At 48.7% G+C, this 26,345-nt stretch overlaps 1 protein-coding gene and 2 long non-coding RNA genes across 3 annotated transcripts in view; 2 read left to right on the top strand and 1 right to left on the bottom strand.

Annotated features, from left to right (window-relative positions):
• LOC135385189 (cytochrome P450 3A6-like) overlaps positions 1 to 26,345 on the top strand; it is a 142,344-nt gene that overhangs the window by 19,304 nt on the left and 96,695 nt on the right. The window contains exon 2 of the mRNA XM_064614385.1: positions 16,076 to 16,172. Coding sequence (XP_064470455.1) covers positions 16,076 to 16,172 — 97 coding nt within the window. The remainder of the gene's footprint in view (positions 1 to 16,075; positions 16,173 to 26,345) is intronic.
• On the bottom strand, positions 21,619 to 23,191 carry LOC135385193 (uncharacterized). Its single transcript, XR_010420340.1, has 3 exons — positions 23,161 to 23,191; positions 22,737 to 22,852; positions 21,619 to 22,151 (listed from the first exon to the last, which is right to left on the bottom strand). It is a non-coding gene; the product is annotated as an uncharacterized LOC135385193 (long non-coding RNA).
• LOC135385192 (uncharacterized) lies at positions 23,395 to 24,743 on the top strand. Its single transcript, XR_010420339.1, has 3 exons — positions 23,395 to 23,679; positions 24,154 to 24,245; positions 24,672 to 24,743. It is a non-coding gene; the product is annotated as an uncharacterized LOC135385192 (long non-coding RNA).

The following is a 26,345-nucleotide window of genomic DNA, read 5'->3' as shown; positions in this document are numbered from 1 at the left end:
TTCCTGCGTATCAAGGTCGTCGTCGCACCAATAGCCATTTGCCACCCTATTGCCATGCTGAGTTGCAGAAAGTTCCACGCTGCTTTTTTTTTTTAAATCTAGTTACTACATTTCTACAGAGCTCTTCTAATGACTCCCACAGGCCTGGGCGACAATCGTGTTTTAAGCGCTCAAGTACAGTAAAAAAATGACATGGGAATTCGCGCTCTAACAGTCACTGATCAGAGTTACGAGCGAGAAAGAATAAAATTCCGTGGGACGCCCTAGCACTACCACTATCCAGCTCTATCCATCCCTAACTATCACTAACTGTTACTTAGACCAGTGCGCCGCCGCCGCGGCTGTCGCCACCCCGTCGCGCCGGTATCCCGCGCGCGTTCCGTGTTCCGATCGGTTCCGCTGCGGAGCGGGAAGCTCAAAGTGGTTGCGCGCACTTCTGCCGGCCTTGGCCTCGCGAGTATTAAACTGTCATGGCATCAGAGTCTGGATCTCCGTTTTTGAAGCGCGTGTCGTTGTTCGCTGTTGACAAGAGCTCCGGTTCACTTAAAACGAACGAGGTGTGGCGTTACTTTGGCACCTTAGTTTTGCAAGACGGTGGCAAGAAGCGGAAGATTGGCTCTGATTTCTTCTGCGAGGAGTGCCTGACAAACGCAAAAGAGAAGGATGGAGATAAGCCCTTATAAGTGAGTATGTTCGCGCATGAAAATCTTCTCACCGTTGCTGAACGAATGCAAAACATTGGCAAAAGGAGACGTGTAGAAAACGCTCGAGCTTTGTTGCTGTTATACTGTCATTATTATTATTGTTGTTTTCATTCATTCATGACAGTATTAGGTTCATCCCCATGTGCACCGCGAGGGGGGACCAGGGGGCCGTTGCCCCTCCTCCCCCCGCTGGCCGGGTTGATTTTTGTGCATGTCAACTATGCCCTCTGTAAAATTTCCCACTGAGGGTACAACGCGTGTGCAACCATGTTACTGTGCACAGATTACGGGTTTTCACGGCTTGTCCAAGTCAAAATGTGATTGAAGTAGATCTATTGTTTGTGATAAATTTGTTACGGTTCAGTTTTTTTTTTCTTTTCAACTAAAAAGAGGAACCTTTTAAGGATGTGGTTTCGACTGTAGTCTAGACAGTATACACCTTGTGGAACGTCCTCGCGCCGCTGACGCCGCCGGTGGCAAACCGGCTCTGCACCGCCGCCGGTCAAAGTGGCATCGGCGCACAGGTTAACTGTTAGGGCCAGTTCTCACTTGGCGACGCCCGACGCGGCGTCGTGAGCGGGAGGAGGAGGAGGAGTGTCGTTGGGAGGAACCCGAGAGGTCTGCCTGCCTGATTAGGCGGCATGTTTCTCGGGAAGGGAAAGGTGGTGGAGAGGAGGAGAGGAAAGGACCGAGACCGAGAGGAGGACCGAGCGGAATCCGCTCGGGGGGGAGGATAGCTGCGTCCATGGGCCGACTTCAGGGGAACTGTGCCGGCATACGCCTATTACACATCTGAGGGAAACCCAGGAAAAACCCCAGACGGCACAGCCGGCACGCGGATTCGAACCGCGGACCTCCCAGTCTCCAAGCGCACGCGTTACCGCTGCGCTACCGGAGCTGGTGAATCGTGAGCGGGCGGCCGAAATAGACGCGCATTTCCGGAGTCGGGAGAGGAGAGACGTCGAGCCAAAAAAAAAAAAAAAAAAACTGCCATGCCGAACTTCTTTCACGACGTCGGCGAGAGCTGCCGAGAACGACAGCTGGCGACCGATTAGGTGACACAGAAAGGCCACGCCCCCTGATTTTTCGTCTGCTTTGGACGACGGAAGGCCACTGTGGTGGGAACATGAAAATTGTGCGCGCTGACGGGGCGGCGGAAATGCGCCTCTACTTCCGCCGCCCGTTCACGACGCCGCGTCGGGCGTCGCCAAGTGAGAACTGGCCATTACTAGCTACCACCATCCGCCGGAAGCTCCCATTCACGCAATGATCCAGGGAAAATGGCGGGCGCCCAAACCACGTGATCTACAGGAGCCACTCAGCGTCCCAGATCAGCAGCGCGGGAATAAAAGCTCGGGTCAAGTGCGCATGCGCAGACCGATCTTCTTTCCCAACCTCCTTCCCCTTCTCTCCTCGGTTTTTCGTCTCTCCTCTCGTCCCCCAACCCCCACCCCGAACTTCATCCGTTTCTCTTCCGCGCTTGCTGTAGAGCGAGGATCGTGTTGTCCCAAAGCAGACAATCAAAATGCGATGGTGTATGATGAAGCAAGTTTATTTTTCCTCGCGATCTGCTTCGCAAAAGTGTGAGAAAGCAGTAAACCTGGGAGCCAGCTTCAGTGCGTGTGCACGGGACGGATTTATTCCGAAAGTGGGGCAGGTGCGCCAGAATGAGTGCGCATGCAACGAGGTTAGCATGTCGACTTCCTCTAACACCCCCCCCCCCTCGACAGGTTATCCCTTGATGAGCCCCATCCGTTGGCTTAAGGCTTGCAGTCTCGGTCGTGGTAAAGGTTTCGTCAAAGCGTCCGCGATGTTGTCAGCGGACTCGCGCTACTGAAAGTTGATGATGTTGCATGCTACTAGATCACGTAAGTGATGGTGACGGACATTGATGTGCTTTGTCCTGGCGTTGATCCCTTCACTAAGGGCAAGCTTAATGCAGCCCTGATTATCCTCGAACATAGGTGTCGGTTGATCAATGACTAGTCCGAAATCTTCCAACAATGGACGCAGCCACAAAACTTTCTGTGAAACATAAGCCGGGGAAATGTACTCTGCTTCGGTGCTTGACAGAGTAACAGATGACTGCTTTCTGCTGGACCAAGTGACCGGGCTGTCTCCAAGCAGGATGATATAGCCACTTGTTGACTTGCGGTCAGTGACGTTGCCGGCCCAGTCTGCGTCGACATATCCTGTCAAATCAAAACTTTGTCGACCTGTAAGGGCCAGCTTTAAGTCCCGAGTATGCATCAGGTACCGGAACAGCTTCTTCACGGCCCCCCAATCTCGCTGACGCGGATTGCTCACTCGACGACGAAGTATGCTAGTTGCGTAGGGCGATATCAGGCCGTGTCGGCGTGCTCAGATACAGCAGCTCTCCGACCACTTTCCGATACAGATCGTTGCTGGGCAGTAGATCTTCTTCCCCCGTAAACTTCAGATAGTCTGGATCCACTGGTGTGAAGCTGATCTTAGCAGTACTGAGGTTATATTTCTCCAGCAATGCATCTATTTTGTTCTTCTGATGTAGCAGGAAACAGTCGTGACGTGGTATCTCTATCTCGATAGCAAGGTTGTGGCAGACATGTCTCATCGACAGCAGCCTTTATCCACTTGTCCTTGTCAGCAGCTGGCAACTTCTGCATGTCCTTCCAGCTAACTGGATCAGGCGCGGATGCCGCGCACGCTACATAAGAAAGACGGTCCGGAGGTAGTCCTTTGTTGCTCCGACTCGAGCGCCGTGGTTGAACAGGACCATCCCCATCAGCTGCGGGAGCAACTCCATCTGCCACCTGAACATCCGCAGCGGATCCTGGTACAACTCTGTCAGTCACCGGAACATCTCCAACGCTGTCACCGCGGAAGGGCAAGCGAGGAGGGGGAAAGCTAGGCAGCTCCACTTCAACTTCACCAGAAGACGACTGCTCCGAACGCTGTGTGCCCGGACGCCGGAAAGCGGGTGATTCTCCTCAGAACGCTTCCATCACACTGCGTGTCACTTTGACACTGTGATTACCTTTAAGAAGCACCCGGTGCCCTTTCTGCGTCTCGCTGAAGCCCACTGGCACACCCTCAAGAGCTCGAGCGTCCCATTTGTCTCGCTTCTCCTTAGGAACATGAAGATAGGCCGTGCTGCCGGACATGCGCAAGTGTGCAAGGTGGGGCTTCTTGCCAGTCCAGGGTTCGTAAGGAGTTTTCGATATCGCTTTGCTAGGCAGCCGGTTCTGGAGGTAGCAGGCAGTCATAACAGCTTCGCCCCAATATAACTTGGGAAGGCCTGCCCCGACAAGCAGACTCCTTGCGCTCTCACAGAGTGTCCTGTTCTTTCTCTCGGCGACCCCATTCTGCTCTGGGTTGTACGGAACCGATGTCTGGAATGTTACACCGTACTTGCGCAGAAGGGCCTGTGTCTTGCCACTGGTGTACTCTGTAACATTATCGGCGCGAATTACCTGCGGATGACGCCCAAACTTTGTGTGCATCAGGGCCAAGTACTCCTCCAGCTTTGCAGGTACTTCGTCCTTAGATTTCAGCAGGTGCAGGACAGTGTATCGTGAAAAATCGTCGATGAAAGTGAGGAAGTACTTGTTTTTTGCTAGGCGTTAGAGTCTTCATGGGGCCGCAGACATCCGTGTGGACAAGCTGCAGAACAGATCCCGCTCGCGACGAAGTCTCTTTAAGAAAGGATGCCCTCTTCATCTTTCCTTTGATACAGCTGTTACATTTTACCAAGTGGTCGCAGTCACCGATCCGGATCCCATCTGCCAAATCCTCCTGCTGTAAACGCTTGACTGCTACTGCGTCTCTATGCCCGAGACGAAGGTGCCATACGTGTACGCACTCTCGGTGACTAGACGACCGCGAGATATTGGCAGCCGTTGTACTCAAAGTCCACAAGCGATAGAGGCCATTTTCCACTCTTGCCTTAGCCGACACCTCCTGCCTCCTAGTGACGATACAGTGGTTTCCTTGAAATGTCACCATGTTGCCTTGTTGCGTGAGGCGCTTGACAGACAGAAGATTACTCTCGAGGGAGGGTGCGTAGAGTACATTCTTCACCTTGAACGACTTGCACTTGGAGTCAGAAATGCGACACTGTAGAATGCCATCACCGATTCCATGTGAAGAAATTCTCTGACCATTCGCCACGGTAACAGTTTCTGCTGATTGACGATAATTCTCAGTGAAGAAATCCTTGTCGGTACACATGTGGCTGGCAGCGCCAGAGTCAACGTACCATGGTCTACCTGGCAATACGGGAGCGGTGAGAAATGCAGTTTCGGACGATGACGAGCGGCGGACGCTGCTGCCTTAGCGCGCTGCCGAGGCCTCCTGCGCCCCTTCAAACGGGGGCAGTTCCACTTCAAGTGGCCTACCTCCTTGCAGTAGTAGCAATGCCTCCCACCGGACGAAGGTTTCCTACTGTCGTCTCTCTTCGTTTGAAGGGCAGTTCCCGAACCAGACGCTGAACTACTTGATGCTTGCTTTTTCATATACTCGTCCACGAGTTTTCCTTTGACGTACTCCAGCGTCAGGTCGTCGTCACGAGCGCCTCGTAGCTTTCCGGGAGACCACTGAGCAAAAGAGCCGCTACGTGGAAGTCCGTGGTCTCCTGTCCGATCCCTCTCAGCCGCTCGACTAACTCCAAGGTACGCCTTATATAGCCTTCATGTCTTCGTCCTCCGCTAACTTGGATTGGTAGAGCTTCCTTAGCAGGTAGAGCTTATTACTAAGACGAAGGCACACCTTGAGCTTGAGGGAACGATAACACACGAAGAAGTAGACAAGACGAGGCTCAAAACCAGCAATGAAAACATTTATTGATCAGGAAAAGAGTCAGGAGGGAGAGAGGAGGTTACAGAGGGCCTCAGGGAGGAGGACAGAAGGCTGGCTGACGCAAGCATTGTCCGAGCCTATTACAGCGGCTTCAGGAATGACCCGGTTAGCATCATCCCTTACAGTGTAAAGACACTTGGTCCGCGGTAAAACGGGGGCACAACCTTGACAGGAGATCACGTGTTTGGCCAATTCTGAGGACTGGCTCTTATTTTTGACAGCGCTGGAATGTTCAAGTAAACGTTCGTTGACACACCGTTTGCTTTGGCCCACATAGGCCCACATTGACCCACACATTTCATAAGCGATTCCCTCAAAGGTTGCACTTTGAGCATTCCAAACCATTTGTTGACTGTAAACAACACATTGTGTACTCCATCCCCCTAACTTGTGGAAAATCCTATGTGGGCCAAAGCCATTCCATGAACATTCCAGCGCTGTCAAAAATAAGAGCCAGTCCTCAGAATTGGCCAAACACGTGATCTCCTGTCAAGGTTGTGCCCCCGTTTTCCCGCGGACCAAGTGTCTTTACACTGTAAGGGATGATGCTAACCGGGTCATTCTAGAAGCCGCTGTAATAGGCTCGGACAATGCTTGCGTCAGCCAGCCTTTTGCCCTCCTCCCTGAGGCCCTCTGTAACCTCCTCTCTCCCTCCTGACTCTTTTCCTGATCAATAAATGTTTTCATTGCTGGTTTTGAGCCTCGTCTTGTCTACTTCTTCGTGTGTTATCGTTCCCTGAAGCTCAAGGTATGCCTTCGTCGAACCTTCACCAGCTCGCTTGCCTGCTCACCCTTATTTCATTTATTACTAAGATTTGATCGCTCATGAACCTTGCGTAGCTCTTGCCACATCGCCTTCGCTGAGCCGCAATTACAGATGTGCACAATCTGATTGTCCTCAACGCTGAGGCAAATCGTGCTCTGCGCTTTCTCATCGCCAGCCGTTCAGTCTGCAGAAGGTGTCTGTGGAGTAGGTCCGTCCACGTACGTCCACGTTCCTTCCCGGGTCAGCAACATCTTCATTTTGAACTTCCCGACCTGATAATTGAGCTTTGCAACCGTAAACTTGCCGCTGTCTCCCATATCCAGAGTTCTAGTGTCCTGGGCCCATAGCCTGTGAGAAAGCAGTAAACCTGGGAGCCAGCAACAGTGCGTGTGCACGGAACGGGTTTATTCCGAAAGTGGGGCAGGTGCGCCAGAATGGGTGCGCATGCAACGAGGTTAGCATGTCGACTTCCTCTAACAAAAAGTTTCAGTACATATCTTTTCACGTCTTGCAACAGGCTTCACTGGAGCCTTAGGTGCTTCGACATCGAAGAGCAGTTCAAAAGCCAATCGCAGTTCGCACACCCAGAATGCACAGGATTACGGTTTTCGAAAACAGCTGGGCCAGGTGCGTCGTTGTTGCCGATAGCTGCGGGAGCACTAGAACATAAAACAAAAACAATCTATTGATGATCCGTAACGAAAATCACTGTTATGAATAGGCAATCGACGTTGATTTCGTACTCGAATACCAAAGCACATGTGTCACAAATGTTCGTAGATCACAGTGAATGATCGGCTTGGACGTGCATGAGGGGCAACTAGCATGACCACACATAATTTGATTAGCAGCATGTCCGAAACACACAAGTTACGGCCAGGGAAGGGTAACAGAAACAGTAACAGAAACGGAAGCGGTATTATACCGGAAATATAGCAGGTAACGATAACAGAAACAGAAACCGATATCGCACAGTTAGAATACCTGGAACAGAAACGGAAACCACAATAATTTACGGCAATAATTCGGGTACCGCAGGACACGAATTATTGCAATTCTTTACCACATCATGTAAATAAATGTATGAAATAAACCTTAGTAATGCAAATTCAAATTAACTGAAGAACTAAAACTAAAATGAACTATCAAACTGGAGCATATAAGTAAGTAGTATACAGTAAATAGAAGAAGCATAGTTCTTATACGCTTATGGTGACCTGGAAGTTGCAAGCGTGAGTAACATGGTGATATGCGAATGTGATAGAAAAAGAAACATTCCTGAAACCATGTTCATATTAGCTGTTCACAAAAATCACGTACCTCTATGTGTATTTTGAATAAACATGCATGTATCCCTGGAGTTCACATAATAGACTTCAGAACGTAGAGGGATCAAGTTTTGTCACGGTCTCAATTGTCTTTTTCTTTAAAAAAAAAGACAGAAAAGAAATAAGAAAAACAAAAAGGGGGAGCTGGGAGGTGAGGCTGTACCGAAAACCGAAACGGAAACGTAGCGGAAACGAAAGCAACAATGGTGGTAACCGAAACTGAAACAGAAACAAATAAGGGCCAGTAACGGATGTGGTAACGGAAACGAAAAGGTTCCGTTACCTTTCCCTGGTTACGGCAACGCACTGCACTATGAAACGCCGCTCACGTACCGAGTGACTCGTACATGTTGTACGTACGTAATATATTTACTTACGTTACTTCCTTCGATAAAAAAAGTGACCAAACTTGTCTTACCGTTCACCTGGGTGACATCGGAAAGGGTTCAGACTCCCTCTCCATGGTCGTCTTCCCGCTGTTCTGATGATCAGCTAGATGTGCCATTCCGTTTTCACATTAGCAGTTCGCCACAATCTAAATCTAAAGCATTCAGTACCCTCTAAACTACACGCTAGCGGTGGCGACGGTGTTCTGCCTGCCGGAACGAAGGAAACCGAAAGGTCACAGTCAGAGCAGAGAGACTCAGCATGAGTCACAGTCACATAGTGTCACAGCCTACCGAATTTATGACATTGCAATCCACTTCTTTCACATTGTATTCTCCCAATCTATTGTTGATCTGTGTGAAGTATCATGAGGCGATTTCGCCAAGTCTCACTGTATCAAAACAGCCTAGCTATCGCAAATTGCTAGCCTGGTGCCCGCGCCAGGAGGCCGATCTTCACCTTATCGTTATCCCATAACGCGTGTTAATTAAGGTCAGCTCCGGGGGTAGCTCAACTTTTTGAAACTGTAAAGATGTCCTGGAAGCCCATGCCTAACTGTGCCTGAAACCACTCTTCATTTCCAGAAAATGCCCCATATTTTAAATAATCGTAAATTAGTCACCCCGAAACACACATGGGGGCCGCCATTTTTATGACAGAATTGGTTTAGGTGCTGACCTAAGTGGTACCAGTATTCTTCAAGACATCCCTCCCTCTCTACGGAGCATACGGGAATGTAGACAAGCGATGGTGGCAGGGAGCGTCGAGCAGGGGGAGGGTCGCGGTAGCTTGCCGTTGTTGACCGCACTCAACTGGGCATCGTCACGACTATAGCAAAACAAGAAAAAAAAGGCGGGGAGGGAGGAGAGTGGAGTTGACGATTTCAAAGTGACATGTAGGAGCCCGAGAGGGATGAAGTGAACAGGCCGAGTGTCAACAATAACTGGTATATTCGACGGGATCGCCTAGGTTGCTATAGGTCATGCGCTCTGCGCTATCTTCCTCATTGTCGATGCTGACGATATGTTACATACACCCCCCTCCCCCCTCCAGAAACGGCGAAGAGACGTCCGACCAGCGAACGTGTTTGGTCTTCGGCGGAGAAGGCGTCGTCAAGGGAAAGACAGCTCGTCGAGGCGCTCGTTGTCGACATGGGAGGGCTTCAGGCGATCAATGCTGAGTGTGTCCTTACGGCCGTTTACCGAGATAGTGAAATACTTGAGTGAACGGGACAAGACGAGGTGCGGACCGGAATATGGAGGGCGAAGCGACCTCCGCGTGGCATCCGTTCGAAGATACACGTGAGATGCCGTGGCCAATTCGTGGGGCACATGACGCGGGCGGTTGGAGGGTACACTGGTATCCGTGGGACGAATCTGAGCGAAGGTATGGCGCAGGCGATCAATGTATTCGGGCGCGGCTGTGGAGGGCTGAGCTGACGGATGAAAGAATTCGCTCGGGTGTCGAAGCGTGGTGCCAAATACAAGCTCAGCACAGCTGCACGACAGATCTTGCTTGACGGCAGAACGGACTCCGAGGAGGACGATGGGGACGATGTCAACCCAGTTGGTAGGGTCTGCGTGGGCCATGATGGCTGCATTGAATTGTCTGTGCAACCGTTCTACAAGGGCGTTGCAAGCAGGATGGTAGGCATAAACTGACGGCCTCTGTCGGTGGCTATTTTAGATGGGACACCAAACCGACAGATCAACGACCAGCGGCATGGCCGAGTGGGCTAAGGCGTCCTCTCGTTGCTGGTAACCAAGGTCGTGCTGGAGACTGGGAGGTAGTGGGTTCCAATCCTACCGCAGGCTGTGCTGTCTGAGGTTTTCCCTGGGCTTTCCGAAGACTTTCCAGACGAATGTCTGCACAGTTCCCCCTGAAGTCGGCCCAGGACGCATACTAATCTCCCTGTCCCCCACTTCTTCCTGCTATCCTCTCTCCGTCTGTCCACATCTGTACGCCGCTCTTAGCCGCAGTTGCTTCGCGGCGCTAACACACACAAAAAAAACAGGAAAAGTGGAAGCGACCGTTAGCGCTGAGGCGTCAGGCATTGGTGTGGCTTCAGGCCATCTCGTGAAGCGGTCAACCGCCGTCAGTAGGTAGCGAAACCCTTGACAAGGTGGCAGTGGCCCGACAATGTCCAAGTGCACCACGTCGAAACGTGCGTCGTTAGGGGCGAAACGAACTACGGGAGCTGTGGCGTGGCGAAAGACTTTGGTGGTCTGTCAAGCGGGACAGGAAACAACCCAGGCTCGGATGTCCGCTTGCATTTTGGGCCATACGAAACGCTCAGCATCGAGCTTTTGAGAGGCGCGAATTCCAGGGTGCGAAAGACCGTGCAGCGACTCGAAGACAGTTCTTCTGAGTGACAAGGGCACGAAGGGTCGTTGTCGGCCTGTAGATGTGTCGCACGTGATACGGAGGGAGGAACCGGGAAATTCAAAATCTTCAGAGCACAGAGAGGAGGGAAACTGCCGGAGGCTTTGGAGCTCAAAGTCCGCCTGCTGCTCTCGAGCAGTATCCTCGGAGGAACAAGTCGTGCCGTGTATGGTGTCGATGCGGCTGAGTGCGTCCGCGGGACTATTGTCTGATCCCTTCACATGTACGATGTTGGTGCAGAACTCCGAAAGGAAATCTATGCGGCGCGTTTGCCGCGGGGAGTAGCGGGTGCTTGCAGATCGAAAGGCAAAAGTCAGGGGCTTGTGGTCGGTTAAGAGACTGAACTTCCTGCCTTCGAGAAAGAAACGAAAATGGCGTACGGCCAGGTACGCTGCAAGGAGTTCTCTTCCGAAGGTGCTGTATTTGACCTCTGCCGGTTTGAGGGCCTTCGAGAAAAACGCTATGGGGCACCAGACGTCATCGATTTTCTGCTGGGGAACAGCGCCGACTGCAACGCCTGAGGCGTCGACCGTCAGGACTGTTTGGGCTTCGTGCTTAAGGTGGTGAAGGAGTGTTGCGTTAGAAAGACTGGTCTTGATATCCTGGAAAGCCTGCCGGGCGGGTTCGGTCCAGGTCAGAGTACGCGCACCGTGGCTGGCGCAGTGGAGGAGTTCCTCCAGCGGGCGTAGTATGTGGGCGCAGTGCGGAATAAAACGTCTATAAAAATTGATGAGCCCGAGGAAACGTCTGAGCTAGCGGAAAGATTGGGGCTTCGGGTATTTGACGATCGCTTCGACCTTGGCGGGAAGAGGTGCGATGCCGTCACTCGAGACCATGTGGCCGAGGAATTCCAGTGACGATTGCCCAAACTCGCATTCTGTACGTTCATGACCGTGGTCTGCCAGGCGGGTGAAAACGAGACGCATGTGCGCGAGATGTTCTTCAAGAGACGAGCTGGCAACCAAAATGTCGTCGATGTAGACCAAGGTAAAATGAAGGCCTCGAAGGATGCTGTCGATAAATCTTTGAAACGTTTGAACGGCATACGCTGAAATTCAAAAAGACCAAATGGGATGGTAGATGGGCAGAAATCCAGCGAACCGGTAGAATGTAGGAAGGGAGTTGGAAGTTGTAGGAAGGGAGGCAACTCCCTTCCCAAATGGGGTGGTGATTGCCATCTTAGGGATACCTTCTGGCGCAACGGGGATTTGATGATATGCCTTCATTAGATCTATCTTGGAAAAGAACTTCTTCCCTTGCAGATTGGCGGCAAAGTCGTGGAGTCTGGGCAGAGGATATCGGTCTGCACTGTAGCTAGGTTGAGTGCGCGGTAGTCGCCACATGGTCTCCAGTCGCCTGTCTTCTTGGGGACCATGTGGAGCGCTGAAGACCAACTACTGGAAGAAGGGCGAGCGATGCCGATTGAGAGCATGTGCTCGAATTCTTGCTTGGCGATGCACAGCTTCTCCGAAGGCAGCGGTCGTGTCTTCGCTGATACAGGCGGTCCCGTTGTTTGAATATAGTGGACCACGTCGTGCTGCACGGGTCGCGTCCAGTCCGGAGAGCGCGTGAGGGAGGGGAATTGGTCAAGCAGCTGTGGTGGGCAAGCATTAGGTGGGTCGGAGCCGAGCCAAAGAGCGGCAAACGAGGAGAAGCAGGTATCGCTTGAACGGCGAGAGACGTGGTAGAGTTGCGGAGGACGAGGCGTGAAACGTCCACGGTCAGTCGAAAGTGATGCAGGAAGTCTGCCCCAAGAATGGCGTCCTTGACGGCTGCCACAAGAAAAACCCAGCGAAAGGATCGCCGGAGGCCCAGATTTAGCGAAAGGGACTTCTGTTGGTAGACTGGGATGCCAGTGTGATTGACTTCCAGTAGGTGAAACAGGGGTTTCCGAAAACGGTCCGAGACTGGGAGGTACCCGGGTTCGAATCCCGGTGCCGGCTGTGCTGTCTGAGGTTTTTCCTGTATTTTCCTCAGACGCTTTCGGACATATGTCGGCACAGTTCCCTTAGAAGTCGGCCCAGGACGCACATTCCCCCAGGGCGTCAGTCGTGACGTTGCCCACATACGTGAGGCCGACAACGACAAGCCCTATCACCACCCACCACCACCACCACCACCGAAAACGGTCAGCAGGGGAGGCTGACAAAACGCTGACGTCAGCTCCCGTATCGACGAGGAAACGTGTCCTGGATTGCCGGTCTTGGTAAACTGGGGAGCAACGGAGGTCGCCATCAGCGTTACCCGGCCGCGTTTTCCGACCATGCGCAAGGCTTCAGGCATTTGTGAGCCGCATCGCCAAAGGTGTCATGATACCAGCAGAATCCAGAGCTGTTGGAATTGTCGTGAACCGGTGAGGCACTGCGGCGACGTGAGCGGCTAGAGGAACGCGGTCGTTGGAGCATTCGTCTGGCAGCGCTGCGAGACAGGGCAGAGACCATACTGGAGAGGTTTCGCACTACGGCGCGAAGCTCCTGGATTTGCTGCTGACTCGAAGATGAAGGGAGAGGCGCAGTGGGAGCCTGCTGAGAAGGTGCAGAAACAACTGCGACGAAAGGGCCTGTGACCTCCATGATTTTGTCAGCGTGCTGTGCGAGCTCGGAAAGGGAAAGGCTTGAAGCTGTGGTCATCATTTGAACTTGCGGCGGCAAGCGTTGCATGAAGAGTTCGCGTAGCAGCGAATCGTCGAACGTTGCTGCACGGTCACCAATCAGAGCTTCCATGTCCCTCAGTAGCTGGGAAGGTCACCGATCGCCTAACTCCTCGGCTGTGAGCAGTTGTTCCAGCCGCTCGCGCTCTGGTCGTAGGAGCTGGTCGTAGGGGCTGTCCGCCTGTGGGCTGGGCGATGTCTGCAGGCAGAACAGCGACAATGTGTCGGTACTGCGTCGCCTGAGTGGCAATGCCTCTCAGCTGAAATTGTGCTTCGGCTTGCAAAAAAACACATCTTCGGGTTGAAGGTCCAGAAAGGGGGAAGCCGCCCGGCGACGTGTGCCACGGGTAGCACAGAGGAAGGGCTGGCCATACCAGGAGCTGGGAGGTTAGCGAAAGGCTGATCAGAAGGCGGGCTCGTGCCGAACATCTGCGGGTGTTCCGGGTAACCAAATATGTGGGACCCCGAGAAGAAGTGAACAGCCCGAGTAACAACAACAACTGGTTTATTCGACGGGATCGCCTAGGTTGCTATAGGTCAAGCACTCTGCGCTATCTTCCTCATTGACGATGCTGACGATATGCTACAGTGGCATAGCTGGATGACCAATACTGATGGGACGGAGGCACACTGTAGATGAGAGGTGCGCTACAGTGGTCTTTCCGTGACGCCCGTTTCCTGAAGAAAGCGCACGAGGCCGCGAGTTTTTGAAAGTCGTTCCGCATAAGAACCTTCGGGAAAGAGGACGTCCGTCAGTATGGCAGGCCTGGCGTGGGGAAGATGAGTTTCACGCATAGTGTGGTATGCACGGCACTCTGTCAGTATATGTGCGATAGTCTCCGCGTGATTACAGTGACCGCAACAGGAGTCCTCCCTGGAGCCGATCTTGAACAGTTGCGAGTTCGTGAACGCAGATCCCGTGCGTAACCGATGAAGCACTGTCTGCATGACACGGGGAAGATCTTTCGTGAGAAGAGAGGGTCGATCATTCTGCATGATGTCCTGTGTGCCAGGATGACGTACCTCAACTAGCTGTTTGACGACTGTAGCTCCTGTAGCTCTAATGTCACAGCCCTGGCGGCTACTAATGGGATTGCATGGTTGTAGCTCTGTGGTCTGTGGCATCTATGCTTTACCTGGGCACTTGTTCGAGGGTTTTTATCTCGAGAAGTATGACATGTAACATTTTTGTATCAGTACTATGGTGTGGAAATCATGCACCCACGATGTAACAACCACATCTATAAAAGCGTCCCAACCCCTTTAATCTTTCCCTGACACTTCATATTGTTCAAATGGCTGGAAATGCTAGAGTACAGTTTACCGTGCGCACTGAAAACTCATGTCTGTTTCCCCATCCCTACGCTTCTGCAGAAGCCACCGATTAATGGGGAATGAGATACCGAAAACCAAAAATCCAAGGTACGATACGAGACTGCTGGTACATTTTCACTGAAGCCCTTCTGCTGTCCACTTTCAGTTAATGCTTTGCTGGGTTGTCAGTGTTTTAGCGACTCATTCACTGTATCTCTTGTGGTAAGCTTGAGTAGCCTCTTGCTTCTGGACAGCGTCTTATGAACAGCCACCGCACACACAGGTTGGGCAGAGCTCCAGTAAGCTCCTGGACATAGCCCAACATGAAAATTAACATTATTAGAACCTAAAACAGACATAACTGGCCTGCGCATAAAAGAACAATGCAATTTCACATTTCAGTAGTTTTTCTGCATGCATTCCTCTTGTGTAAATGTAATGTAATGTTCAAAGCTTGCATCAAGACCCTGATTCTCACGAATATGCGAAGCAATACCATGATCCAAGTATTCATGATAATACCGTGAGCCACTTCACTTTACCAGGACCACCTTCCCATTATCATTGCTTGTCCATGCGGACCAGTAGAGGTGGTTTACAATGCTGTGGCACCATTTTTGTAGCACCGCAAGTTGCTTCGCAAGTGCTGCTGCATGTATTTTTTTCTGGGGCCTGAGCAAGGAGAAGCAGAGATTATAATTATACCGATTAAGGCTAACACTGCTAAAAAATGTGCAAAAAGCATCTACACCTGTAAGCTACAAATGTGATCAATAATGTTAACAGGAAAGCTTGCCCCCAAATGTACCCCTTCTAATAGGAAATATGTTGCCAAACAACATGCACAAGCTGGACTGCACATGTGTGTTATGACAGTGTGGAGATGTGGCTTACAAAGGAGATGTGGCTTACCTCTTGCAACGTGCAGCACGTCAAAGCAATTATTCACAGATTAATTGGTGTTTTTCACAAAGGACTTTACCTAATTGTGCCTATCAGTGTGAGCATGATGACTGTCATTCCTTGCTGGTCGAGGTAGTCGAGCACCCTTTAAAAATCCTGCTGGTTGCTGGAGTCAACTTCAGTGTACTAGAACACAATGGAACTGGTAGCATGTGATAACTTTAGATTACAAGTTGAACACACAGTACTCACAGATACAGCCCAGCTTTTAGAGAGGAACAATAATGGTGCCACGTAAGTGGGATATGGGGATGTTCCATGGTTGGGAAAAGGCTGAGCGTAATGATACAGAAGTGAAGACAGACACAAACCAACTCAAAGCAGGAACCCTCAAGTTGTTGCTGATTTCAGCTGGTGTTACTGTTTCGTCTTCTCTGTGCCCAGGCTCAGGCTTCTTCAAACTCATGTAATTTTTCAACCAACTTCTCTGAGAAACTGCGTAGTTTTACATACAACCGCGGACTATAGGGCTTGGCAGCCCCCATGTGATGTAAAGGAGCAGCGATTAGCCCCCTTCCATGCACAATGTTTTTCTTGGCCGACTTAATAGTAATAATAAAGATCACCATGGCGGTCTGTAATTGCTGCATGTCGCTTACCTGAACATGCAGCTTATCGCACTTCGCAGACAAACATGAATAGAAGGAAGTCATTGGACAACGTCTTTTCTATAAGGCTCGTTCTGTGTCACTATCGCGTGTACACTCGTTTGAATGTAATGTATTTTCTTTCTTCCTTGTTTCAGGAAGGTGCGCAAAATCTTCTCCTATTGGGAAGACAAGGGAATTCCTCACCAAGGGTTCTGGCAGTACATGCGCGTCGTCTACCAGCTGTTCACAAAGGTTAGTGCGAAACAGTATATGCATAGCAAAGGCACCGGGTGTGCCCTGTTACTCACTCTTAATAAAAAAAAACTTTTGAAATCCACGCTAAGAAAGTCACTCTTCAAAATACATCCCTTTGAAATCCACGCTGTCAAAATATGTCACATTGGGTCTATGCAGTCCAGTGTTAAGCATGTAGATGGGTAGAAATCCAGCGAACCGGTAGAGATGTAGGAAGGGAGTTGCCTCAGGACAGAAGCCGCCGATATTTCGAACAGAGACTGTTCTTCTTCTGGGCACCGTCCTCATCATTGGCATGGTATTTAAAGGGTTAGGTGTGACGTGTTTAAAGGTTCATGCGAATTGTGGGTCAACAGCCCGGAGGGAAGATAGGTCCGTACGGGTTTTTACGGCGGGAGTGAATGGCTGCTTTGTTAGAGTGTGGAGGGGATTATGTGAACGTAGTGATCTAGGCTACAGACCGGTTGCAGAAAAATGGAAGGTTCACGAACACGTGGACGAAACGGGACAACAGGCAAGAATTCGCAAGCATAGCGAAAGATAAGGAGGTTAGTGGTTACGTGGGGAAAATTCCAGAACGAGCAAAAAAAAAATTTTTTTTAAATATATATTTGTAATACAAAGTTGTGGCATGCAATAAAGAGAGCAGAAAGCAGTGGCCATGCAGAACATAACAGATGATAATGGAGGTAGATGGGAAAAGCATATTTTATTTGTGAAGTGTTTCTAGGGTGCCTTGTGATTTGTTGATACCGGACGGGTGAAGAGCGTTGAACTTGTATATACAAGTTACCAAATTTACGATTTCGGGAGGGGTTTGAACGTAGCAAATCATGCCTACGCATGGGACCATTTTTTCCGCTCTAACCCCTCGGGAACCATTTTTTGCAAGATCGTTTGTTCGGTCACCAAATTTCGTAACTCGCACTAATAAAAGTACCGTACTTTTCTGTGTATAAGCGCCGTTATATATTAAAAAAAAGTTATCTGAAGAAGACCTGCGCAGGATGATGACGCGCATATGATGACATTAGATGACGCGCAGGGCTTCTTCAGAGATTTTTTTTTAAGTGTATAACGGCGCTTATACACAGAAAAATACGGTACTTTTATCAGGGCAAGTTTTGGGACCCTGAGGCAACAGAAGCCTTTCTTTCAGGTGAGGGAAGGTTGGGGCTGGCCTAGTTGAATGGGGAAATACGCCTCTGTTGAACATGAGAGAACTGATGTTCTAAGGCTGGAACAACATAGAAGGGACAAATACATACAAGGCCTCACGTTGCCTAAGAAATTAATGATGAAAGGTGAAAGTCACTGAAAAGGTTAGCCAGCTGTAGGAGTCGAACCCACATCTTCTGGATTGCCGGTCCAGGGCTCTACCAATTGAGCTAAGCTAACAGGCCTTCTCAGCCACTTCCAGGGTGCGTCATCTGAGGGGACAAACCAGCCGCTCTGTCGCTTCTGTTGTTTGCGGTTCCGTGACCTCACAGGTCAATCTGATGCCTTCTTGGTTTTCGGGCCATATGACCATTTGGGCCTTCTGAGCATTAGGGCCTTCTGGACACCTTATCCTGCCCTGCTCATTTGACCCAAATGCTCAAAAGGCCCAATTTCTTTTCGGGTCTTATGAACATTTGGGCGTTCTGGTCACTTGGGCCTTATGCACACTCGGGCCATATGAGATATAACCGGCTCTATCAGCGCCCTGTTTTGCCCAAGTGCTGCTTCGGTGTCACGCGTACACAGTACGCAACTAATTTTACGTCGTTGGGATGCGAACATCTTGCAAGGTAAAAAAGAAAAAGAAAAAGTAGGAACGTGTCTTCAGTCACTCGGAGCCCAGCAACTCAAGACGGGGGTAACCTTCATCCAATGTCGCATTCATAAGTAGACACTATCAGTAGTAAATAATACTGCCATGGACACGGTGGAATTTAAAAAAAAAAGAAAAATACAAAATTAGTAACTAAAAATCGTAGTGCCTCCTCCTCGTGCTATGGTGGAGTATGTTGTTGATGTCATGAGTTAGGAGGGCTGGGACGAGGTAAGCGACGGACGCACCCTCGAGATCCAGTATTGCGCGCTCTCGTGTAGTATTTAGAGCATTACAGGGAATGGAGTCATCAAAACGAAAAAAAAAGAAAAGTCACTCAAATGTCATTGCACAACAGGAATAGTCATTACCCGAATTCAATACCGGACGATAAATTCGTTTCCGTTTCTGTTACAATTACAGTTACCCTTTCCTGGTTTCAGTAATAATAGTGTCTAATGTCTAATAAGTCTTTAGTGCAGCAGAGTTTAATGACCGTTCATCGTAGTTCAGATGCTGAAAAGGTTGGCGAAACTGTGTCATAATGTAACCTTTTTGTTCTGGTGCTGTGCAATGGTTTTTCAAGGGATTCAAACTACAAAAACGGTTAATAATAAAAAAAATATTGGCATAACTATTTATGTCTGCTTACATACATGCCCCGGACAGCACATAGGAAACTCAACAGAATATAAATGTCATCATAACGTTGGTAGACAGACTGAAACCGAAACAAATCGGAAGGGGAGGGCTGGGTTCCACGAATGGGCACTTGTTCGCTGCCTCCTCTTGAAAGAAAAGTAGGACCGAAAGTCGCGTGCCCTTTCGGAGACCACCGTAATCCCCTCAAGGTCGTGCCTTTTAGGCGCGACCTTCTCCGCCCCTAGATTTGAGTGTAGCTCAACTGTAGTAAATTGGTGGCGCTGTTGAACAGACTGATGTCATTTGTTTAGAAACCGGAAGAGATCTGTTGTTGCAGCAGGATATCAAGTCCACATACTTCTGTGCAGTTCCGTCCATTCTCTTAAGCTTTCTGTGTTTCCTGTGCTACTTCTGCAGCAGTCCTGGGGGAGATTCAATCCATAATTTGGGAAACAGTATATATTTCGCGCCCATTCACCATACCCAAACCAAAATATGATAATATGTGTTGCCTGTTTGTTCAGCCTTTTACAAACTTATTTATACATACTGCAGCCATTATCACGGCTATGGCAGAAGCAAGCAGCCTGCAAAGACTTGCTGTATGTACCCTGCTTCCACCACCAATAGCGTTCTCTTTGGCAATTGTAGAAGGCAACAAGCTGTACTTAAAAACGTTGATACCTGAACAATATTCAGATGATGTGCACAGCCCAGTGAACAGGATCCTGGGAGGACAAAGTGTGAATACTGTTTAGTGATAAACTTAACAGCCTTCAACACGCTGTGCAAGTGCGTCTCTGCGCATAAGAGGCATGTGCATTCTTTACTGTTGTCGGTTCGTTCCGGACCCTGGCTTGGAAAGCTGCTCCTGGTTAGTTTCGGTATAATCAGGGGCTTCGTGGGGGCAAGCGGGACAGTCCACCTCTCTTCGAGTTTTCACGGTGGCTCTGCCCCCCTCCCCCCTTGATCTTTCGCTCTGAGGACCCCTCCACCCCATCTTTTGTCCGCAAGTCTCATTCGAGACAGATTTCATTTCAGCTCCTTTACCGCAGAATGAAAATGAACACCGTTGGGAAGGTTCTAGGCTGCTGGCCCGCCCAACATCAGGTGCCGGCATCGCGCGCTCTTGTGGACTTTCTTACCGCTTCGGACTTGCTGGACACTCTGTGAAAACTTCGGTGACATTGTGTTCGCACTATATCTGACATTCTGCAGTGAGTGTTTCTCGGCGTCGAACGTCTCCCCCTTTCCTTTCCCTCGTCTTCCTTTATGCTTTATCCTGCTTGGTTGTTTGTTTGTTTGTCCTATTTTTCGTAGCTGACCTTTTTCTTTCTTTTTGTTTACCCGCAAACGCGTTTTGGAGTAGCCAGTTCTGACTGAGTCGGGACTAACCTCTCCATATTTTTCTTTCTTTTCCAATCCAATCCAACATCGGTTTAAAAAGTAGTACGTAGAAGACGAGTAATTAAAACACGAGATTTCTTCACCCAGATCGGTACTATCTACGTGATACTGTATGTGCATACCTACTACGCGGAGAGCAGTGACATGCCATGGAGCTGCCTTGCTTATATGGTACAAGAAAACGCAGATTTGCTCTCGAGCGAAGGACACTGCCTTGTGTTTGGTCAACGCAGGGAAGCCTTCAGTGGAAGCGCTTTCCGCCGATCAGACCTGATTCCGGACTGAACCCAAAACCGGCCGGGAATGACGATCACTAAGTATTCAGGAATGGGGTATCAGGATCTATTCCGGTAATTTATTCCGTAACTGAATGGGTCCTGGACTAGAAACTGAATGTAACCGCAACAAACTCGTCATTTATCTGATCATACCCGGATATGCGCCTGATAGAATACAGGATGATCCCTGAACGAAAACGGAAAGCGCCTGAATAAAATCGGAATAAATGCTGAATCCATGGTGGTGCATGCATTCGCTTGCTATGACCCTTTACTGTAGTGGATCTATTTGAAAACAACAAAAATGTCACTAGACCAGCAAGAGATACATGCAGGATTAGTGTGAAACCTGATATCGGGCTACTTGACCCGATTGCGTCGTGCCTTTACATACTACATGCATGAATGGAACACAAAGTGTAAGATTCAGTCGACAATCTTATTTCCGTGGTTTCATTTGCCTTTCAATAGATATCAGTAGAGCCGGGGGCGACGCCTTCCATTCCTCCCGTCCTACGCTGTGTTCCTGAGTGAATTCTGCAAATAAGGCACACACATGAAGCAGAGAAAGAAGTATCTAACCGGAATCGCGGCACAAAGACTAGGACAACTTACCGTTTTGGAAGGAGAGGGCTTGTCCTGGGGTAATCCAAGAGAGCGCTGATGCGATCGAGTTGGTTCATATCGATTGACGACATGGCACACAACACAAAACGCGCGACACAACACACACTCGCGAACCGATACACGATACAGAACCGCCTTCTCAGGAAGCGCAAGCAAACCCTGTTGCATTCTTCTATTAAAACGTCCATTTCATCCTGAAGTGCAATCTTGCTGTCTGCAAGAAAGAAACGCGAAGTGATGAAGGAAAAAGCGAACACACAGACAACACAAGCGGTAAGAAGCGGCCACTTACCAGAAATATTCATCAAATATTCTTCTTCTTTGCAGCGTACTGTAACTCCCCTACCTGTAAACGTTTCACTGCTGTAGTTCTCTACGTGGAGCACACACAAAAAAGAGCGTTTTCTTTAACACGAGGACGCCCAGATGGCGACGATGGCGAATGAATCCTGTATGGGCCTAGCACTTCAAGTGACTACGGATGGCAGGTGACCTATTGACGTTGACAATATAACAAGAATGAGTATGTTCCCTAATCAGCCCGAAGGCAGCAGCGGTGCGGAAGGGGAAGGGTCAGTGTATGCTTCCCATTGAGCTCGGGAATTTCCCGCTGACCTAAAAAGTCGAAACCAGTTTAGCTCATTACACCTTTGTCCAGAGGGACTGCAATGTACATGTGGTTTCGTGGTTGGTAACATCTCATTACGGCCGAAGTCTCATTACGGCCCGAGTCTCATTACGGCCAAAAGTCTCATTACGGCCGAAAATCCTTTAATCCCCAAGTGTCTCGTTACGGCCAAAGTCTCAATACGGCCGAAGATGTCTCATAACGGCCAAAAAGAAAAAAGAAGCATCCACCACATTAGCTGTGTATATACTGTGTTTTATGCTTTCCAAAATGTGTCCGAGGCGGTGTGCCCCCACGGCTTGTGTCACACACAATGGTTCATGCACACAATATTGCGACAGTGTTTCATGCATCCCTCGTGAAAAATGTTTTTGTTGTCATATGTGTCACACGATATTTGTATGTGTTACGCCATTTTCTCTCAGTATTCAAGCAACATCCTACTCGTTGGTTCTGTGAGCGAACTGTGTGTGTGTTCTGAAAAGTACTCCACAAGGGAGCCCACTGGGAGCTCCAGGAGCCATATGACCTATGACCATGATCTTCTCCCCCACTAGCTGCCTTCTACAATTTACGTCCACCTGAAATTTAAAAAAAGTACATAAGGCACAGAACAAAATGACATATGCTTTTGTTTGATGATGACCATGAGACATATGCTGTCAAGCAGACTTTTTTTTCCATATATTCAAAACATATTCAAGAATTATGGACAACAATGACAATTACGTCATAATGATGAGCTGCATAGCCAGGAAAGTATTTCAGGAGGTGTTTTATGAGGCTTGACATGGGGTGGAGGAGTCGCCCTCGTCAGTGCTTTACCCAGACCCCCCTACACCCCCTAAGTTTTTTTGCCTGTGCACCCCCTACAGGGGGTGCCCTTGTGATTTCAGCTTCAGATACGTCTGTAATGATATGTTAAGCTGTAATGACGTAACTATAATGATGACCTCCCCCCACAATTTTTTCTAACACCCCTCCTGTGCTTGGGTTTCTGGATAAACCACTGCCCCTCGTTCATTTTCGTGGGGCACTACATTAGGGCTTATGCCACTGCACTGATGTCACAATGTTATAAGTGTGTGTCACTCTGGGCATTCGGAATTCCTCTAAGCTACAATATGTAAATTCAGAATACCCGAAGGGTAAGCATCAAATGTTACCTGCAGGCTTCATGCTGAAACGCGTGTACGCAAAACACTTCCGCCGTGGTGGGCGACGTCGTTAGTGTAATCATACACGCAAGACAATTGCGGGCACATGGAGTAGTGGCAGCAACCTCAAAACGATACATTTTCTTGTTATATATGAGTAATCAAAAATATACATTCCCACATGTTTCGTTTTGTCGTTTGCAGGAAGCGCTAGTAAGGGAACAGCACTTGATTGGTCACATGCAAGCCACAATGCGAAAGGTGCCGATATTTCGATTACGCGATCCAAAATTAAAAGTCTACAACCATGCACACTTCCCCATGCAACTACTTCCCCAGCATCGTGAGACACGACACCCATGAAATGACACCATGTATTCACGTATAATGTAATGTGAAATGATATGCAGGAATGAAAAAGATGCCAACATACCTGTAGTCCAGTGTCCCATAAGCTTGATTCGATTTTCTGGCAGCTACCGTGAAGAGCAAATGCACGCCATTTTCATTGCTGTTAATTTCGCAAACGCCAAGCAATCCCACGTGACCTCCTTTGGATCAGTGAAAAGTGAAAATTACTCGCGACATGAACATATATGTTCATCTCAGCGCAAATCACGTTTTGCATGCTATAGAAGAGAGGGGGATAAATACTGTTCCTTTCGTGTTTTGATATCTTGTTGTTTTGCTACTCTCACTTTGGAGTTCGGATGGTGTCTAGCAACGTTGGGTACCTCGTTTCTTGTGTGAGCGAGTGGTTGCTGTTTACGACGTGTTCATATATCGATTTGTAGTGCTGTAATGTGCAAATTAGCGGACTTTATAGCGGCTCTCTATTTTCCGTCGTTGTCTTTCGAGCAGCGCCTGTTGTTCCGGTAAAAATCGAGTTGAATGAATCGCCACAGCCCCAACGTAGATCGCGCAGTGTTGACCAAGTCCAGCAGGAATTCTGGTGAGTAATGCTTTCGTAGGTTGTCTGGATTAGTAGTGTGCTGTCCACACATAGTTGGATTCTCATACGAGTAATTTAAATGAATCAAACAGCCGAAGTGCCTGTAATAGATGTAACTCGGTATCTGTTTGTAGGTTTGCGTTGTTTCTAGTTGGTTGCGCGTTTAGGAACAACACATTTATTCGAAGACGATAAGATACCGACAATGCATCACCGTACAGCAGCATTTACTCGTATCATTGTGAGCCATATTTAATTTGTTAAAATTTGTCGTCGTATTTCTTCAAAAATAAAAGCGCAAGTCGGCGTACTTGAATTGATCTCCTTGAACTGCTTACGTCGAACGTCTGGAAATGTTGTACTTATGTGCCTTCGCGCACCATACTAGGCACAAAAGCATATCTGATTAGAATAAATACTTCAAGAGGAAGTCATTCAAATACATTGTTATTTATAGCTGGTTTTCCATTCCAGGCATGGTATGTGGCTGCACGGAGGATTCCAAAAAAGAAAAACAACAACATGGCTAATAGGATGTTGCTGCCCAGGGAGTCCTGGCCGAAGAGGTGAGCTGTTAAGATCATCATAAGGTTCTGTTGTGAAGTGAGAAATTTTGTAGTAGTGCACAAATGTTAATTAGTGCACTACCTTTATAAAAAAGAAACCAGAAATGGGAAGTTATGCATACATCATTTCATGAATTGTAATGTATCACTATTTGATATTCACATGTTTCCATTAAAGGAATGAACTACTGAACCTATAGTCATATCATGGTCATGCTCTGTGTTTACCTGGAAGTCACATTTTTAAGGCTTGTCATTCTTTTGTCTAGATGAAGATTTATGTTAACCTTGTATGAAATAACAGACACGTATCAACACATGTGCAGCTTGTGCACGTTAAAACCAGCCATGTAGAGACAAATGCTTGTGTTTTTTTTTTGTTTTTAATATTCTAGCCTATTCATGGTTGCTCTTCGCTTCTTGCAGGTTTACTCATTCCAGAAGCAAGAATTGTACAATTGTAAGGCGAATGGAAATAAACTGACATCGACTGAGATAGGTGTTCCGTCTTGGCCAGTGACTGTAGGATGGCTCCAAAAGCGTCACAACAAAGCCAATATTCATCTAGCTCTCTACAAGTAGCTAACTCCACATAGTAGCCTGCTTCAATGCAACTTCAACACTACCTTGTGGGAGTACACATTACACAATATGTTGCGTTGTGCTGTGGTATGATAACATACCGTTTGTCTCGCAATATGTGTATATAAATATGATAAGGGCCCTAAGGGCACAGTGCATGCCTTATACCCTGCTGAATATATATCCATACCTGGCTGTGACATTGCATATCAATGCAGGTTACAATACACATTTTCACATTTGGCCGTTATGAGACATCTTCGGCCGTAATGAGACTGCCTTCGGCCGTATTGAGACTTTGGCCGTAATGAGACACTTGGGGATTAAAGGATTATCGGCCGTATTGAGACTTTCGGCCGTATTGAGACATCGGCCGTAATGAGACTTCGGCCGTAATGAGATACAATCTCGTGGTTTCGAAGCCAAACCGAAACTTCTGCAACACATCCGTATTATCATGTTATGTTAACTCATAAAAAAAGTTAAAAAATGAAACAAGATATATTAAGCTTTATTGCACTTTATCTCATCGGCATCGCTGGTTCGACTGGCCATGCACGGGATCTCGAAATAATGTGCACAACACGTGGCTCCCGAGTATTTACTCACCAGACAATTGCTTGAATGTATTTCCGTTTCTGCTGCTGCCATATTCGGGAAGATATACTGTATGTTTTGCGGGATTCTGTCGATAACGTTCGTAGATACGCTACATGCAATTTAGTAATTCGAGACCCCGAGGGCAACGTGATCGAGGATCTCTGTAATTATGTTACGTATATCTAACGCCACGCTTGAAATATTTTCAAAGATTGTCAAAGGAACCCCGGTTGGCGGCAAAGTATCAGGCACGTCCTTCCGGTTTGGTTCAGGTGGATTCAGGAAAGCAGCGTCCGGAATCCGGCTGGACCTACTCTGGAATGTCCTGATAGTGCCTGAACAGTGCCGGATACCGCCGGACAGTGCCCGGATTCAGGTCTGATTCAGGTTATTCAGGAAGTTTCGTACGGGTTATCCTGCAGCGAGGAGTTCGCTGGTACGTTTGATGACTCGTGAAGCCTATCTGGCTGTTTTCGCCACAACCATAGCTAGAATAATCGACAGAGCGTATAGTGCAGCAATAAGCACCATTTACCGAAGAAATCAATGTACTTTTGACGATAATATGCATTTTTAAAAAATGAGGAAACACGCCATCGCTCGCTCACTTCTATAAATTTGTCATACCGCCTTTAGTGAAACCATCAACAAGTATTTCAGTTTCTGCTGTTGTAGTCCGAGTTTTTCCGCCTCAAGGTAATCAAGAACGCGGGATGGCCTACCCCATCTGCATTACAGCGTCCACCGTCATCAGATCACTTGGACGAGTCATTGGTAGTGGATCCTATTTTTGTGTATGCCGCACTTCTCAATCCCCAACTCCATGTCCCGCAGTGCTCTCCTCCATGTTAGGTTAGATTGGGTTAGGTTAGGGCTCGCTCCACTTTGCCGTGTAGGACTTCCGACGCCCCTACGGAT

This window comes from Ornithodoros turicata, chromosome 2, assembly GCF_037126465.1.
Source record: "Ornithodoros turicata isolate Travis chromosome 2, ASM3712646v1, whole genome shotgun sequence".
Taxonomy (NCBI): domain Eukaryota; kingdom Metazoa; phylum Arthropoda; class Arachnida; order Ixodida; family Argasidae; genus Ornithodoros; species Ornithodoros turicata.
The sequence above is the reverse complement of the archived record's forward strand: the minus strand, read 5'-3'. Positions and strand labels throughout refer to the sequence as shown.